Genomic DNA, 17,277 nt, shown 5'->3' on the forward strand with positions numbered 1-17,277 from the left:
CTGCAGTTAATAGAGCATGTTTTATCACGTATGTTAATGTGTTTAAGCAAACCAGTGTCATTTTCTCTGCAGACCTTAGATTTTGCATGCTGTTCCAGCTTCCCTGTGATGGATCTGTGTGCTGAACAGAGATGAGGCAACACAACTCATGCTTTCTCTCTCTTTTTTGTGCAGCTCTGTTTATTTATACCTACAGAGAAAATGAATTTGAACTTCCGTGTCACTTCTAAAGCTGTGCAGCTCAGTATGCCGTGTTTTTCTCTTTATAAAGGCAGGAGATTTATAGTTGAAGATTGAACTTTGTGACATCAATGATATGGATAACCTCTTCAGTCTTCTCTCTTCAGAATGAATAGTAAGTTGAGTATTTTTCTGTTTTGGTGTTCGTTACTAACAATTATGGCAATATACAACATGAGTGCAGCAAAAGTGCTCATCATAGGCGCACACTCCACCGGTACTTTAGAAGTACTCAACAAACACTTGAGAAAAATATTCACACATCTCAGACTTTTAATGTTTGGTTGTGTAACTTTAACAAACTCCAGCGTACGTATTGGGATTTGATGTGGTGGAAACTTTGAAATAAAATCCAGTTTAACCACTTCGGAAGTTGCCTTTATCAGTAAATAGTGATTCATTCCAGGATAATTTGAGCTCTCACGTGAAGTAGGTCTGTTAATAAACGGTGACAACAACATGAAGATGCATACAGTGAAGCCCCAACATTGTTGAGGATTAGGAACCACGGCCACTTGTGAATGGCTAAAATCTGAAAATACTTGAACGTTACACGTCTAGAAAAACTTCAAACACATCAGAGGGACATAAATAGAACTTTCAAGATAAAAGTTGTGTGCTTAAATATTTATCAAAGCAGTTTTCATCTGTATACTGCCAAATTGGATCAATGTAAAAAGATGTTCAATATTATTTAATTTCAAGAAGTACTCATCAAATGACGTGACGGCGGTCTATTAATATTTTAACAGTTTGTTAATGGGGGTTTTATCAATGCATTCTGCTGTAACTGACAACCAGCCCTTCACGATCCTGTTTTGGTCAAAACTGAAAATGAAAATGAGTTTGACACCCCTGATCTACAATCTCCCTTACCTCCGTTCTTCAGAAGTTCAGCCAATCACTGGCCCTGAAAATGAATGATGCCCTTGGATTGGCTGCTCTGCAAACACAAGTTAATAGTGTGTTTGCATATATATATATATATATATATATATATATATATATATTAGATATAAGATAATCCACTAATAGGCAAATTTTACACAAACAATTTGGAGTCACGTTTGGATGCTGAACCGCAAATATTCAGTTCTGAACATGAAGTAAATCATCCAGCAATGGAAAAAGAATGACACAAAAATTATTTTAGAAAGGCCTGGATGTCCACCTCATACATTTTTTTATGTACCTACTGGAATATATAATGTTAAAAGTCTCCCTCCAGCAGAACTGCTCCTCTGAAAAAACAGAGCCCCAAGTCAAAGACACCTGATCCAATCAAAACTTTAAACTGCCATTTACTGATATTTTCCATCTGCTCTGACTGACCTTGATTTTATTTTTCAAAGAACAATGCAAACCAACATTTTTATTTTTTTAGTTTTTAATATGTGGAAAACCATACATATATTTTTTTATTGCATAAAATTTAGACGAAACGTATCACATACTGTATTTCTAACGTCAGAGTGTGGAAAAGCTAAATGGGTATGAATACATTTTGCAGGGCACTATTAAATGTCAAAAGGCTGCTGCTTTCACTGTACCTTTACTGGTTCTTGGTAGAAATGGCAGCAGCGCTCGGCCCGAGCTGCCAGGTCTAAATTAATATTGATCCGCAGCTTTCTATGGCATCAAACACAAGGAGGCCAAATAACTAACAATAACCTCCTCATTATGAGCGGGAGGAGGCACAGTGAGGGCAGCACATTAAAAAACGCAGAGCAGCTTTTTAACCAACCTCTGAATAAATCTGAATATTCCTGCTGCCTCGTGACGTCATCAGGTCCTGCTAATCGCCGCTCTTTCTTTGCGGTTTTGACCTGTTGATGGACAACGGGGGAAAGTTGGGGTTTCCATTGTGACTCTTCCTCAGCCTTTATGTGTGTGCAACTTCTGAAATGACATGCCGCACGATTCTGGCTTCACCGCGGGGAGCTTCGGCGGTCGAAAGCTTGTTATTTGTTTTCCTGATGGAGAAGAGGGGAAAAAGGTGGAGGAGTGCCGAGAGAGGTGTGGGGGCTGGAGGGGAGCTGCTGAAAGGGAGGGGGACGGATGTCACAAATCAGAGGGACCCCTGCTGCTGTCTGGATGCAGCAGTGGCTGCGCAGTAGGGGTGGGGTGGGGTGGGGTGGGGGGAGCAGGGGGGTGGAGGGAGTGAGGGAGCGTTGCAGAGTTGTTGTCTTTCTGGCGGTGTTTGCACCGTGCAGCCAGCTCCGGGCGCCCCCACTGTCAGCCCAGGATTGATGGATAGGACCGTGCATCGCACAAAACATCAATTCTGTCCTGCTTTCTCTTTCATTCTGAGCCTCACGTTCCTCATCTCTCCTCCCTCTCTCTTTCTCACCCTCCCCTACTGATGCTGCTCCAGGTCCCTCGCCGGTTCCTCTCTTCCTCACTAGTTTCCACAAGGCATCCGTAAAGCCGACAGAGAGCGCGCCGTGAGGCAGCAGAACAGCGAGGCGGGCGGACGGCTATTTCTGTGACAGCTTTTTCTGTCTGGCAGGGTGAGTTAGAGCCGGAGCGCTGGACTGGACTGTGGTTTTCCGTGGGAGAGGAGGCGGAGGGGGAGCGAGGGGGAGAAGAGAGGGGCAGGTTGGACAGATGGAGGACGGCGGTACCCGGCACCTGGGATGCTGCGTGGTTGACGTGAACGAGCTGAGCGCCAACCCTGAAGGACTGAGCGCTGCCGGTGAGCTGCCTGCACTGTGTCTGTCTGCTGCTTCTTTTTTTTTCTGGTTATTCCATAAATCTCGTCTCACACACAAACTCAGGGAATGTGTCTTTGGCAGCGAACTCAAATGGTGGTATCATTTTCAACTTGAAGTAAACCATAACTAACTTTATTCAGTTATGGTTTGCACCAAATGTCCTAGTTGGTGCAAATTTCTGTTTGATATAATTGGTTTCCAGATCAATGCTGAATAACTCTAAATCTGTTTGGAGCTTATTTTCATGTTGCTTTTTGGAGGATGCTTTTTTTTTTTTTTTGCAAAGTCATGTTGATGCCTGAGTGTCAAGCGTTGCCCCCAGTTACAGCAGAGAACATATTAAAAACAACTGCTTGGCTGATAAATGAAGTGGGCTTTCAGTGTGATAGTTGCAGATTGTCCCTTTATGTCTCTGTTGTCTGCAACTTAGTGTCTGATGTTAATTTGCAAAGTATTCGACAATGACAAACAGTTTTGTAGCCTAAAAATGTATGTTTTGCGTTTATGCTCCTACTCATATTTGGCCATCGGTGCTCATATTTGCAGCAGTTCTCCAGTGGATTGAAAAAGTATTCATACCCATAAACTTGTCAAACTTACAGAGGTCAGTGTGTTTGATAGATCCACATAAGATGGTGCATCATTTTGAAACTGAAGCAAAATAGAAATATACATTTAGAAAATGCTGCATACCTTGTATTTGCAAAATAGCTGATGATCAGACAGGCTTGTAAAAAGCTGAACATTTTTAAGTTTTGCACAAATTCACTGTTGGAATTTTGTCTGTACTTTGAGTAGACCATTCTAATATGACTGTCTTGTAGTGGCTGTAGGGTTGTTGTTTGCCGGGAAGGTGAACTTTCACCCCATCTCTAGTTTCTTGAGGTTTTTGATAGGTTTTCTTCCAGGACTGGATTTTTTTCCTGGATTAAGCTTCATCCATATTTTCAACTCTAACCATCTTCCCTGTTTAGGGGCCACAGCTATAAAATCAGCTATAAAATCTAGACTCCCTCACCACACCACCATTGTTCATTCCAACTGGTGATGCACCAACTACACTTTAATATGCATGAATAAACACATTGGAAACCATATTAGTAAAACACTAGAAGCTAATATAAGAAATTTCCTTATCTCCACTCTCAAGAGTACGGCCAATGAGCAGCAAGGGAAAAACGAATGGCACACCTGGATTGGTTGCTTTGTAAACACTAAGCAGTAGCATGCTAACTAGCATCTTCTTCCACATGTTTGCCACTGCTTTTGCTATTGCCTTCAGTGCTTGTGCAAACTAGACATGATAGAACTTTCTTCTTTCTTTCTTTAGGGGCAGCATTATGTAATTTCCAGGCAAATAGCACTATTTTGCAGCACAATCAAGCAACAATGTTGCTTTTAGTTTTTATAAAAATGCAACTGAAGGTAACATTGCTACCTTCAATTGCATTTATGCAGCAGAAATATGACTAAGTTTGTAATTTTGTGCCTTGAAATGGGGACTCTGTCTCTTTAAGAAAGTTCTCTTCTTTCCAATACTCCGCCTTCAGGAGGTCATCACATCGCTCCGATTAACCCTTTTACAAAGCTTTTACCAGAGTTTCACTTGGAAGGGACTCTTGGCTAAATGCTGCTGGCTAGTCTGAAGGAGCTGAGTGGGGAAGTCGCAGTGGAGGTGGAAGCTTGAAGCTTGGAAACTGCAGCTCCAAAGTGAAGCTTCGTCCTCACAGGCGGCGCTAGGTCCACCCAGACGTTTTCCACAACTGGTTGTCACGGGAGATTAAAGCATTTCTTAAACATGGATGAAAGAGTCAAGGCAACTCTCCAAGTATGTTTTTGATGAGGAAATATTATGATGTGAAGCTCAAAGTTGATTTTACACAAAACTGCCCCTTTAAAACAGCAATATTTGGACAATAGCTAAAAACTGAAGCCAAAGTTCCCCATATGAGCATTTGATGTTTGCAGCTTCTCCAGAGTTAAATGGGTCTCTGAGCCGCTTTTAAGTGAACACCGAGATGTTTGCAGCTTTTTAGTTTTACCATGGTTGTTCACTAGCAAATCTCCCAAGTCTCCACACAACATTTGGATTTATATTAAGATTGAACTGCACATAATGGGACTTTATTTAATTAAAGGGTGGCCTTTTCAGGCAATTGGTTGTGTTGGATTTTATTTAAGGTTGTCAGAATAAAAGGAGGCAAATACAAATCCTCATCACTCTTTTTAGTTTTTTATTTGTTCAAAGACATTTGAAGGCCAGGCCTCGTTTTTCTTCTGCTACACAATTATTTGGTACCTCATGCTGGTCTTTCACATAAAATCCAAATGAAACACACGACTGTAATGTGACAAAATCCCAGAAGGATCAAAGGGGAGTGCTGCTTGTTTCTCTGAGCACTTTTGCTGCAGCCTGTCCTTTGCTGTCTTGGTCTGGTGTCATTGAACGCTTGCAGAGGCAAACTCACCTTCCTTCTCTCCACTAAGAGAAATGACTGAGGAGGTTACCCTTATCAGGAATGTCACAAAGCCTGATTCTCAAATGTAATATCTCTGCTTTCAAAAAGGACAAACGCTGCATGCTGAGCTGCTGAGCGACATGGAAGTTCAAAATCATTTTCTCTGTAGGTATAAATAAATAGAGCTGCACAAAGCAGAGAGAGGGAAGGTGCTTTGTTGCCTTGTCTCCTTTACGCACACAAAATCTCTACAAAGACGCTGAAACAGCATGCAAAGACTAAAGTGTTCTGAGAAAATTACACCGGTGTGCACAAGCTACATTAAAATACATGGTAAAACATGTGCTGTCAACTGGAGCCACACGCTGCAGCACTCAACCTTCAATTCTAAACTCAATACACACAATTGTTAGGTTTTAAGTCCCACAAAAAACATATTTGTTGTGTGGTGGCACAATTATTAGTGTCCCGGGATAAAATAACCAGCTGAGACGTCTAGCTTTGAGTATGAATGTTCTCTTTCTGTATCTTATGCATTTTATGCTAGCTGCTAATTACCTGTAGGTGGGAGTATGAGCATGCATGATTATCTGCCCTGTGCTGCCCTGCTGTCCAGTGCGGAGGTTCTCCACCTCTTGCCCATTGGCTGCTGGAGGTAGTCACGCAAAACTCTGCAACTGATGGATGGACACAGACAAATGCAAACTTTCAACACAAAGGACTTGTTTTAAACTCCTTACTTTTTTATTGTTACATTTTTTCACATTGTCATTATAAATGAGACAATTTTCTGAAGTTACTGTAAAATACATCCAGAGTTGAAGCAGAATTTAATGTCAACATGAGAAAACATTAGTAAAAGGTGAGAGACTGTCTTTGCCAGTTCCATATGATCCTGGCCTGCGGTGCGCTGAGTGAGCAGACTCTTCAGACTCATTTGAACATAATTCAGCTGTCTGGTACAACCCACACACTTAGAAAAACCTGCTGAGATCTAAGATAGATGCTGGTGTGTCTGCCAGCTGAAATGGACACAACTTTCCCAGAGATAAACAGACATGGCTCAGAATGAATAACAAAGACTAAATGCTGTTATTCTGTTAATTTCATTATTAGCAACCAGGGTTAAGTTTGTTGGACATTACAGAAATAATTTTAAATACGAATCAAACTAAAATCTACAATTATAGAGTAAAAATCAACTTATAAAACACACACATTCTGAACATTTTAAAGTACAGTATGGGATTTTTTTTCCAACTGAAAACAAACAAATTAGTTTGGATTAAAAAGAAAAACTATTAAACAAAATCTTAATTGGGAAGAAACTATACTGCTAAAAAAAATGAAGGGAACACTTAAACAACACAATATAACTCCAAGTAAATCAAACTTCTGGGAAATCAAACTGTCCACTTAGGAAGCAACACTGATTGACCCGACGAGGGTCCCCGTTGTCAATCAGTGTTGCTTCCTAAGTGGACAGTTTGATTGTGTTGTTTAAGTGTTCCCTTTATTTTTTTGAGCAGTATACATTCATGCTGGTGTTTTTATGTGGAACTTCAAAATGTGCAGGGAATTGACATGTGGAAGAGATAAAATGAATAACCAGGATACCTATAACATCATTTGATCAAAAGTTTATGACCATTAACTCTAAAAATGTAGATTTCATTTAATTTTCTGTCAGGCATTTACAATGAACCACTCATGACATAGGCAAGAAGGCTTACTACTAATGTGCACAAGCAATACTTCCTGCAATGACTAATTGATGCAATGGTTGTCAGAAAGTCTTTTTAAACTTCAAAAAGGATCCTGAAGGGATGGGAGGAAAAAAGTGGTGGTTCCCCCAATTTATTTATTTTTTTCTGCGCTGACATGGAGGATCCAGTCAAAAAGGTCACCTCTCTGCCCACACCACAAACTTCACAGTTCAGACTTTGCAAGGGAGCAACAAAGATGGGCCATGAAAGGTTGAAAACTTTTCTTTTTCTTTTAAAGATGATCTAGATCAGGGGTGCCCAAAGTTGGTCCTCGAGGGCCGGCATCCTGCATGTTTTAGTTCTCTCCCTGGTTTAACACACCTGGATCAAATGATGGCTCATTAGAGGCCTAGGAAGAACATTGACATACTGAACAGGTTGTTACTACCACCAGGGAGAGAACTAAAACATGCAGGATGCCGGCCCTTGAGGACCAACTTTGACTCCCCTGATCTAGATGTTCTTGATGATTTCCATTTCTAAAGTCATAAAATGATCCAGCTTAAGTTGATCTGGGAGATTATCCTCATCAACAGAATGACAGAGCTTATAAAGGAGAATAGAATCATGTCTTTGGACTACCTTGCATGAATATCCACTCAGTCTCTCCTCTTGCAGTTAATGTATAGTGTACATTGTCCCTGTTTTAACTAATTAGTCAATTTTGGATATTTTTTGACTAATAGTCTTGAACTAAGATGAACTCATGAACAGCCTTTGGAGCTTAAATTCAGTTCTCAATAGTTAGCCTACTGTTGTTGCTGTGTCCCTCTCTCTTTTTCTCCTTTTTGCATTTTGAAGCTCTGCCTAAACCCAGTTGCAACCCAGCAGCAGGAAAGGTGAATATTTGTAGTTTTCCTGTGGTTTAGTGCATTTTAAACAGGCATGGAAATAAATGGGGCATGTGTCTGTAAGTGCACTAATTACGCATAAATTTATGACCTTATGCACTCATGATTTTGCTTTTTGTCAGAAACCAGTGTTCTGCAGGTAAAACCTGACAGTTGCCACCCATTGAACCTTTCTCTGGTACAAAATGGCAGGTTTTTTAGCTGACAGGTGTAAGGGAGCGAGACTAATGAGAAAAAATCTGATTGCAGTTGTATTTTGTTTTCCTTTGGTGTCCTGAAAGACAAAGGAGAAAGCCAAAGCACATAATTACCATGTACAGCACAGTCGACAAGTTGACAGCCCTGCATTATCAGTCGCAGGTGAAATGGTTTATCTCCACTTTGTTGACGGGAGACAAGAGTGGGACTGAACTCTGCTGCCATGCAGTTATTAAGATGAAGCTGTTTTGTTTTTTTATTTTTTTTACACACATTCCCAAAGCTAAGGAAGAAATTATGCCATTTTAGCTATCAGCTAATTACATCACAATTTGCATAAAGGAGAGTGAGTTTTTGCTGTCAGCCCTTACCTGAAATATTAATTAGTGTTTGGTGTTTGACATGATAAAACTATCACAGAGCCACCTCTCCGTCGGCGCCCTTGTTAACCTTCCACACTACATCTCTTATCGCAGTGACAGTCGAGACCACCTCGGCTGCACCAACTGATTCACAACACTTCATTAAAAGCTGGCAACAAAACCATCTGTCCCCTCTCAATCTCCCACCGCAGTAATGTGAGGATAACTCACTCCTGCGTTCAGCACCACTCGTCCTAATGGGATGCCTGTCTGTGCAAACATCAATCGAGTTACTGTAGAGGTGCGATCACCAGATGGATCGCCGTGAATGATGCACAGGGGGCTTTTAGGGAATTTTAAAATGCGGGAATGAGGGAAAAATGTGCACAGGGTTGGACAAAAGGAGACCGAATACAGCAATTATTGAGCATTTATCTGTGTGCACTCATGGGTAGAGCCGCTGGCTGGGGCGGAAGGGGGGATGCTATTTATATCCTTGAAATATCAAAGCCCATGCTGAGCCAGCCGTATCAGTAAATTATTTATATCTCCTCAAAATCTAAAAGAAGATACTACTCAAAATGTTATCAGGATTTACTCTTCTGAGGGAACTTCTCTGTGTAATATCTATTCATGAGGAGAATAAGTAGAAGTGATTAGCTTGTGAATCCTCTGCTTTTCTGTTGACTGGAAATGTTTCTTAAAGTGCACCGGACAGTTACTTTTCATGCATTTAAGACCTTAGATCAGTGACAGCAGGGTCTCCGTCTCACGTTTGTGTTTATCATCACGTACAATGGATAAGATATCAAAGAAACAAGCAGAGAAAAAAAGTTAAGTGATCATCTGTAAGATGGACAATTTACCACCCGGGTCATTCATTAACTCTGTCATTCCACAGAAATGCCCCCATGCTGCTACATCCTTACAAATTCTCCTCTGCGCTCCCTTCAGCGTGTCTTTCCCCCCACTGATACCACCCACAGACCCGGGGGGGAGTGCGGGCTGATAGATTGGAAGTACAGTGGGGCTGTGCTGTTATTTCTGGAGCCAGATGAAACTGCGGTATAGCAGGCGGGTACACCTCATTTGCTCTGGGCCCCTTCGGGAGATGCATCTGCATGTGCAGCCCGCCTGCCGCCTCGCTGAGCTTATTACCATATTCATAATGCTGCCGGATATCGATTATAAATACCACACCTGTGCCACTTTTCTCCACATAGTTGTTCTGAGCCACATTGTGGCTGAGAGCATCGTGTGCTCGTCGCAGCTATGAGCGAGATGGGCTGCACGGGTGGTATGCACCTCTCCCCATGTAATGTTTAATTATTGCGATTAGACCAGGTAGCTGTGCAGAACACATCCAGTATTTTCTTACAGGAATTAATGGCATGCATTATATTTTGAGCTTCAGGACAAAATCACAGTAAAACATACTGATTTGCAAATGATCAAAACCCAGCGATTGAGCTATATGTTGAAATGCTGAACTTAAAAAAACTTGATGCCAAAAAACTTATTAAAATGAGAAACAAAGTTGGGATATGTGCTTGCTTGTGTGTCTATTGCATTGTCTCTTCTTTTAACCAAACTCCTGCCACTTTGAGTAGTTTTACAGCTGGAGTCTTTTCAGATTCTTGCTTGGCTGATCAACAATTCAGAGCCTTGTTTGCCACGTCAGACTGATTTTTACTTGGAGACAGATCTGAGCTGCAGGTTTGGGAGGCCATTTTTGTCCATCCCGCAGATGGCTCGACATAATGATGATGTTGATAAACAGGTGTTTACTTGATAAGGTTCATGTATCTTTGCTGAAATATTGATATCCTCTTCTCATGTTCATGTTCTAAAATAGCGGTTCTCAACGTGGGCGGTACCGCCCCCCCAGGGGGCGTTCAGAGGATGGCAGGGGGTCCTGGTGGACATTTTTACAAAAGGGGGGCGCTGGGATTCCTTTGGGGGGCGTTTGGTCAAAGGTAAACTTTACAGCTTAAAATGCACAACAATACCAGTTTGGACTTTGAGCAACTTGGTAAAACTGTATTGTGTAACATTAAACCATGCTTGGCTGCAGCTGTATTGATGGCAGCTCTTCTTCTATTCAGTGTTTGTTAGATTCTGTTAGCTTCTTGACGCAGCTCCGTTCTCCTGCTACTGGTAGCTAAAATCACGATACCCTCACTGTGTATCCCTCTGAAAAATGAACCCATTTAAATAAAGAAATAAAGAAATCCCTCCATGGCTGATACCAAGCACCTTCAAAAGGGACTTGGTAAACGAGTCCACTTGTGTGTAATGTAATCTCACTCCAAGTCTAGAATTCTCTGAGGAACCCAGAGATTTTTTTAGAGGACAAACATCATCGTGAAGGTGAAAGAATACAGCAGACAGGTCTGGGAGAACATTAGAGATGTTTAAATGGCATTAAGCATTATCCCAAGCTTGGAAAATCTCACAGAAATCTGTTCAATCCATGATCTGAACATGGAAAGAGGATGAGCCACCTAAAAGTCCACCTAAAAGATTGGGACAGGAAAGAAGAGGATTAATAAGAGAAGAAACCAAGAGATCCATGGTAACTGCAGAGATCCGCAGCTCAAATGGGAGATTCATTTGACAGAATATCTGCTATTGAAGTAAATCTGGATATTTTTTGGAAGAGTGGTGAGAAGTAAGCCAATGTCAAAAGAAAGCTGTAAGAGATCTTGTTTGCCATATAATTTGTTGATTTAAATTTTATTTTTATTGTACAGCGCTTTGCGATTGTGAGAAGCGTTATATGCACTGCAAAAATACAGAATTTTACCAAGAATTTATTTTATCTAGTTTTTAGAGCAAATATTTTAGTACACTTCAAATGAAACCACGCGAACGTAATAATGATGAAAAAGTTTTATTTCCACTGGCAGATTATTTAATTTATAGGTGAAATAATCTGCTAGACTTTTTCCATTAATATTAAGGAATTATTTACTTAAAACAAGCTCCTCCTCCTACATTTTGCTGTAAAATTACCTGTGCATTTTGTCTCATTTCAAATGTACTAAGATACTTGCACCAGAAACTATACATCAATAATAATTGGTAAGATTTTGTGTTTTTTCACTGTACTTACTTTGCCAAAGAAGCTTTGGTAAGATGTGACTAGAATTTAGTCTCTGATTCTGCATACAGAACACGTCTTATGGAGTACAAGCCAAAGCAGGCAGACTTAAAAAAAAAACAAGATGATATATTTGAGAAGTGGAAAGCTCTCATCTGGACTGCACTGCTGTCAGATGTGATGATGTATCTGTCTTGTGCTAGACACCAGACGTTGCAGCAGCTCTGCCTGTGAGAGGAGGATCCTGGAGGAAGAGAAAGGCGCTCATACACCTGCTGTGTCCTCAGGCTGCAGTGGTGCAATTTAACACCGATCTGGAAAACCCGACGCATGCAACAGTTTCCAGAGCGATGCTGGAGCACATTCAGTCTTTGTCTTCGAAGGTGCAACATAAACTGTTGACTGTGTACAAACAAAACATCTGGCACCATCCTTTCATTAATATTTGACAGTCTACCTAAGAGCTCTGCATAAAAAAGCAGACAGCTGTGAATTGTAATCCTCCTTCCGCTCTGTCAACATTCACTTGCTTTTCAGCACGTTGGGTTTTTGTGATTGGCATCCCTTCCAACCCACACCGAACTTATCTTCATTCCTCATCTTTAATTATTACTGCAATGTCAGGGATTTGTCACTGCCTCCTACAACTCTGAAAAAGTTAATGTATGGCACAGATGGAGTCCTCTAAACAAACCAGGCTGTCACAATGACAATCCCTTATGATAACATGGCAGCAAAGGCAGGACCGAACAGCTGGCTCTGTCTTGGTCCACGTATTTAAAGGGCTCCCCTTTCTTTAAACAATACAACATGACATTTTGGCTTATTAAAGTTTCATATGGTCCTATAAGGAAGCTTTAGTGGTGACAACATGAGCAGACACCAACCGAGAGGAGCACGAGGTTGACAGCTATGAGAAAACCAGATCATGACAGGAAGTTTATTTAAATACAGCATACTGTACTTAGCCTGCTTTTGAAAACTGTACATGAATACATTTTCTTTTAGTCCATGTACTTCTTTTGCAGTTTTGAGTTTTAAATCCTTCAATATATATATATATATATATATATATTCCAGTGCAGAATATGGACTGGAAGCCCCGAGATCAAAGTGGGGAACACCCCCAAAAGTGGTGGAGAATGACCGAGCTAAGATCCTGTGGGACTTCCAGATCCAGACAGACAAGATGATAATGGCGAACCAACTGGACATTGTGGTGGTGGATAAAGAACAGAGGAAAGCCGTTGTGGTGGATGTAGCAATACCAAGTGACTACAACATCAGGAAAAAGGAGCATGAGAAATTGGAGAAGTACCAGGGCCTCAGGGAGGAACTGGAAAAGACCTGGAAGGTGAAGACCACAGTGGTGCCTGTGGTCATCGGGGCCCTCGGGGCAGTCACCCCCAAACTGGAGCAGTGGCTCAAACAGATCCCAGGAACAACATCAGACATCTCAGTCCAGAAATGTGCAGTTCTAGGCACAGCCAAGATACTGCGCAGAACCCTCAAGCTCCCAGGCCTCTGGTAGAGGACCCGAGCTCAGAGGATGAAACAGACCACCCGCGGAGGGTGAGAAGGGAATTTTTTATTTTATATATATATATATATATACTCACACACTTATGGGGAAAATTAATTTTAAAGATGGGTTTATTGTGCTTCTTGAACAGGTTAGGATAGGGCTGTGGGTTACATATAGTAATTTTTTGAACAAAATCATTCTTGGATAATGAGATTTTAGTCTGCTCTGTTCTACATATTTTGAGCTCCTTTCAGGATAAGCTGTTTTAGGGAGATGGACAATTAAAAATATATTTATTATATTTCCCCATTATTTACATTTCAGTTAAAACTGTTTTTCTGATAGACTCAAGAATCTCCTTTTAGTAATCACTGATCTATTTTAAAGGTCAAGTAACAAATTTAAACACAAAAATAACATGAAACTAATTCTTGATTTTTGAGAAAAAGTTGGAGTGCCAAATTCCTGAGTTGAAGGAAAACTTTGCAAGAAAGAAAAAGGAGAATTCAAAATAAAGGCCTTTTGAGAGAAGATTCAGAGTTAAGATAAAAAGAAGGAGCCTTACTTTTGGCCTGGGTCTCTTTATGTCACCTCAGTGAGCCCACTGGGTTCCTGGATCTTTGGTTCTGAATCTCTGCACAGCGTCTGTCCAACCTGACCTCAAGGTCGTCTCTACAGGGAGGCATCTGTCACAGACCTTCAATGTTCGGTGGTTTCTTTCACTGGAATCTGAATCGAACAGTTAAAGAGGGAACGCTGGGTTTTACCTCCAGCAAATAAACGTATGCTGCTGAAACATTAAGGAGCATCAAGAGGAAACACAAAAACAACCGAATCTCCTGGTCGATCAGATCCAAAATACAACTCAGGGAAGGCAAAACTTCTTTGATGCTTCTGTGTGTTGCTCTGTCTCTTTAGAAATCCACACTCTGACTCTCCTCTGAGTCGGCATGGAGAGCTCACTAGAGACATAACATCATGATGTCATCAGGTGCTGGTCACCCCAGCAGCAAAAAGCCTGGGAAAGCATTTGTGCATCACATTAGATGATGATTAAGAAAAACAGGCTCTACTATCCAAAATTGTCTCAGTGGAGAGACGGTTCCAGAACAGCAAATATTATTTTACTGGGTGGAAGCTGTTTGAGCTCAAGGTCTACTGAAGTCCAAGTTAGCAGAAAAAGAACAATCACTCTAAAGAGGCAGCATTATGAAAAATCAACTTTTATTAGCTTTACATCACATTATAATGTTATATATATACATGGAGTGTTTCCTCAATTCTTTCACGCATGTTTGAGAAATCTTTTAATCTGTGTAAAATGCCTGGGTGGACCTAGCTCCGCCTTCAAAATGCAGCTCCTCCTCAGAGCTGCAGTTTCCACGTTTCGAGCTTCCGCCTCACAGAGCAGTCCTCTCCCACATCCCCCGCCCCCGCTCAGGTCCTTCAGACTAGCCAACAGCAATTAGCAAACACCTGGTAGAACTCTGCATTATAAGAGCTACTTTTTAGTTAAACAGCGATAAAAAACGTTGTTTTGATGACTTTCTGAAGGCAGAGTGTAGGGAAGAACAGAACTTAAAGAGACAGAGGCCCAATTACAAGGCATTAAATTGTAAAGTCATTTTTTAAAGTCATATTTAAGTGGCATTTTCATAACAACTGAAGCTAACATCCTTACTTGGTTGTGCTAGAAAGTGACATTGTGTGCCTGGAAAATACATAATACTGACCTTTTAAGAGCACTATTTGACCTCATCTAAATGAACATCTTCTCGTCACTGAATGCCGTCCTCGCAAAACAGGCATGTTTTTAGCCTTGATTTAAAGGAACTTGGTGTTTTCTGCTGTTTTGCAAATTTTTTGGAAGTTTGTTCCAGGTTTGTGGTGCATAGAAGCTGAATTCTGCTTGTCTATGTTTGGTTCTGGTCCTCAGAATGCAGCAGAGCAGAACCAGAAGACCTGAGAGGTCTGGAAGGTTGATACAACATCTTTAATGTAATTTGGGGCTAAGCCGTTCAGTGATTTGTAAACTAGCAGAATAATCTTAAAGTCTGCTCTCTGGGTGATGTACTCTACATTCCTGTTGTTGGTGAGAACGCCAACAGCAGTGTTCTTATTCACATGTACATTCATTGACATGTATTGTACGCCACTGCCCAGGCAGAGTGAAAATGGGCCATTTCAGTGGCATGTTTTTGCTGTGAGAAACTCCAGAACCAAATTGATCTGATCGGTGCACAGTTACAGCTGCCAGAGAACAAAATGGCCAAAATCTATCTAGCCTTTGTAAATGATCCTCATTTCATTTAATGTCTGTTATCTAAACTGTAGTGGCTCCAATAAATCAGAAATCACCCTGAATGTGTGGCCCATTAGTGGAGTTGATGAGCCTTAGAGAGGCCAGTTGTGTCTGTGGGCACATCAGCAACACACTCGGTGCTCTAAGGCCGTCGTGTGTCGATCCAACCTGCAGGCGTTTTCATCTGCTCTGTGTTTGAGCGGTGGTGTCGGACTGGGAGAGCAAAGAATGAGAAACAGCACTGGTGACAGATGAGAGAGGCAGTCAGTACACTGCTCATCTTTTTTGGCATGAGCCCTCAAGGACAATCCATACCAGAAACTCTCGTTTGAACGCCCGACAAAGTTTGTAGGCTTTTTTGCATAATCTAAACGAACAGTTCTGGGAGATTGTCACGCTTAGAAATTTAGAATACCGTTTCTCTGCTGTTGAGTTATTTTCTTATTAAAATAGTTTCCACAATCTGAGCTCCAGTCCCCATTTCTCATTAGACCTATTGGCTGCCGATAAATTATTGGCTAGAGATGATTTAGTTGCTTTTAAAAGTTAGTGACTCAAGTACTTCTTACTAGAGAATATTGTGACATTGCGGTGTTTCGCCGTCAGGGTGCGAGTGGACCGGTTGTCAGAGCAGGAATCCAGATAGCGACATGAAAGCAGAGCTGCACAGTGTGACTGGATGTGAAGAATGCACGCAGCATAAAGACAGAGCGCGACGAGCACCGGTCGGGAGGATGCAACGGAACGCGGCTGCCAGGAGACGAAACGCGTACAGACTTGATCATATAGAGAGTGAAGGATTTCAGGAAATGTGAGGAATGGGAACAGAACTTTGCTTCTCAGTCACACTGTGGCAACACGTAGGGGAGTTGACAATCCGGTGAGCAGCGGGCGGCAGTGTGTGGGTATTTATACCGCAGAGGCTTGATGAATGAAGGCTCCCAGGTGAGCGGGCGGAAAAAGAGACACTAGAACATTATGGCTCTTATTTACTCACACACTGTCACACAGAAAACATGGGGGTGGATAAACAAGAGACCAACCTGACATGCAGGAAGAAGGAAACGAAGGCATGGGCCGCCCGGAATAGGTCCACTCACAGTTACAGTATGTCAGGGAAATACTGCAGGTTAAATTTGTTTGGCACATAAAGCAGGTTGGGCTGCAGAGGGTAGAACTGCTGCCTTGCATCAAGAAGGTCCTGCATGTCATTTGTATGACCTCTCTGGGTACTCTACTTCTTTCCACAACCCATAAATACGACATTTATGTCAACTGGTTTCTCTAAGTTGACCTTATATATGAGTTTATGTGCATTATTGTGTCTCTGCACCTGTGTTTCCATTACAAATGTGCAGAAAACTTTGTCTATTCCTCTAATGTAAAAAAAAACTCCACACTTTTGCAATTTCTGTGTTTCCATTAAATTAGAAACAATCAAAATCACATGTGAATAAGTTTGTTCACATGATAAGTCACTAAAAAAGCACACCGCACCATCATCCTCCTACCACTTCTTGTCATTGTGTTTGTTTTTTCTGTCAGTAGTAACATCCGGTCGTCGACTCGGTGGTGTAAAAAAAGTGTTTCTGTTTCAGTTTTTCAAAAAACCACTTCAGACTAGTGCAAAAAGTTTTATTGAAAATGTGAGTTGTGTTTCCATTAAGTGAATTTATTTTCATAATTCCAATTTACACAATCGTACGGTGGATGGAAAAGCAGCCTGTGTTCAACTGGTAGCCTGTCCAGGGTGTCCC

The 17,277-nt window shown here is 41.3% G+C and overlaps 1 protein-coding gene across 2 annotated transcripts in view; it reads left to right on the forward strand.

Annotated features, from left to right (window-relative positions):
* The first annotated feature begins 2,391 nt into the window (after nt 1–2,391).
* The window catches only part of inpp4b (inositol polyphosphate-4-phosphatase type II B), a 196,599-nt gene continuing 181,713 nt past the window's right edge, over nt 2,392–17,277 (forward strand). Inside the window, exon 1 of one of the 2 annotated variants that reach the window (XM_008419948.3) lies at nt 2,392–2,935. In XM_008419948.3, coding sequence (XP_008418170.2) covers nt 2,848–2,935 — 88 coding nt within the window. In that variant the 5' untranslated portion in view covers nt 2,392–2,847. The remainder of the gene's footprint in view (nt 2,936–17,277) is intronic. The other variant, XM_017306762.2, reaches the window with a different exon arrangement.

The sequence above is a fragment of the Poecilia reticulata genome, chromosome 1, assembly GCF_904066995.2.
Source record: "Poecilia reticulata chromosome 1, P_reticulata-male-v2, whole genome shotgun sequence".
Classification (NCBI taxonomy): Eukaryota; Metazoa; Chordata; class Actinopteri; order Cyprinodontiformes; family Poeciliidae; genus Poecilia; species Poecilia reticulata.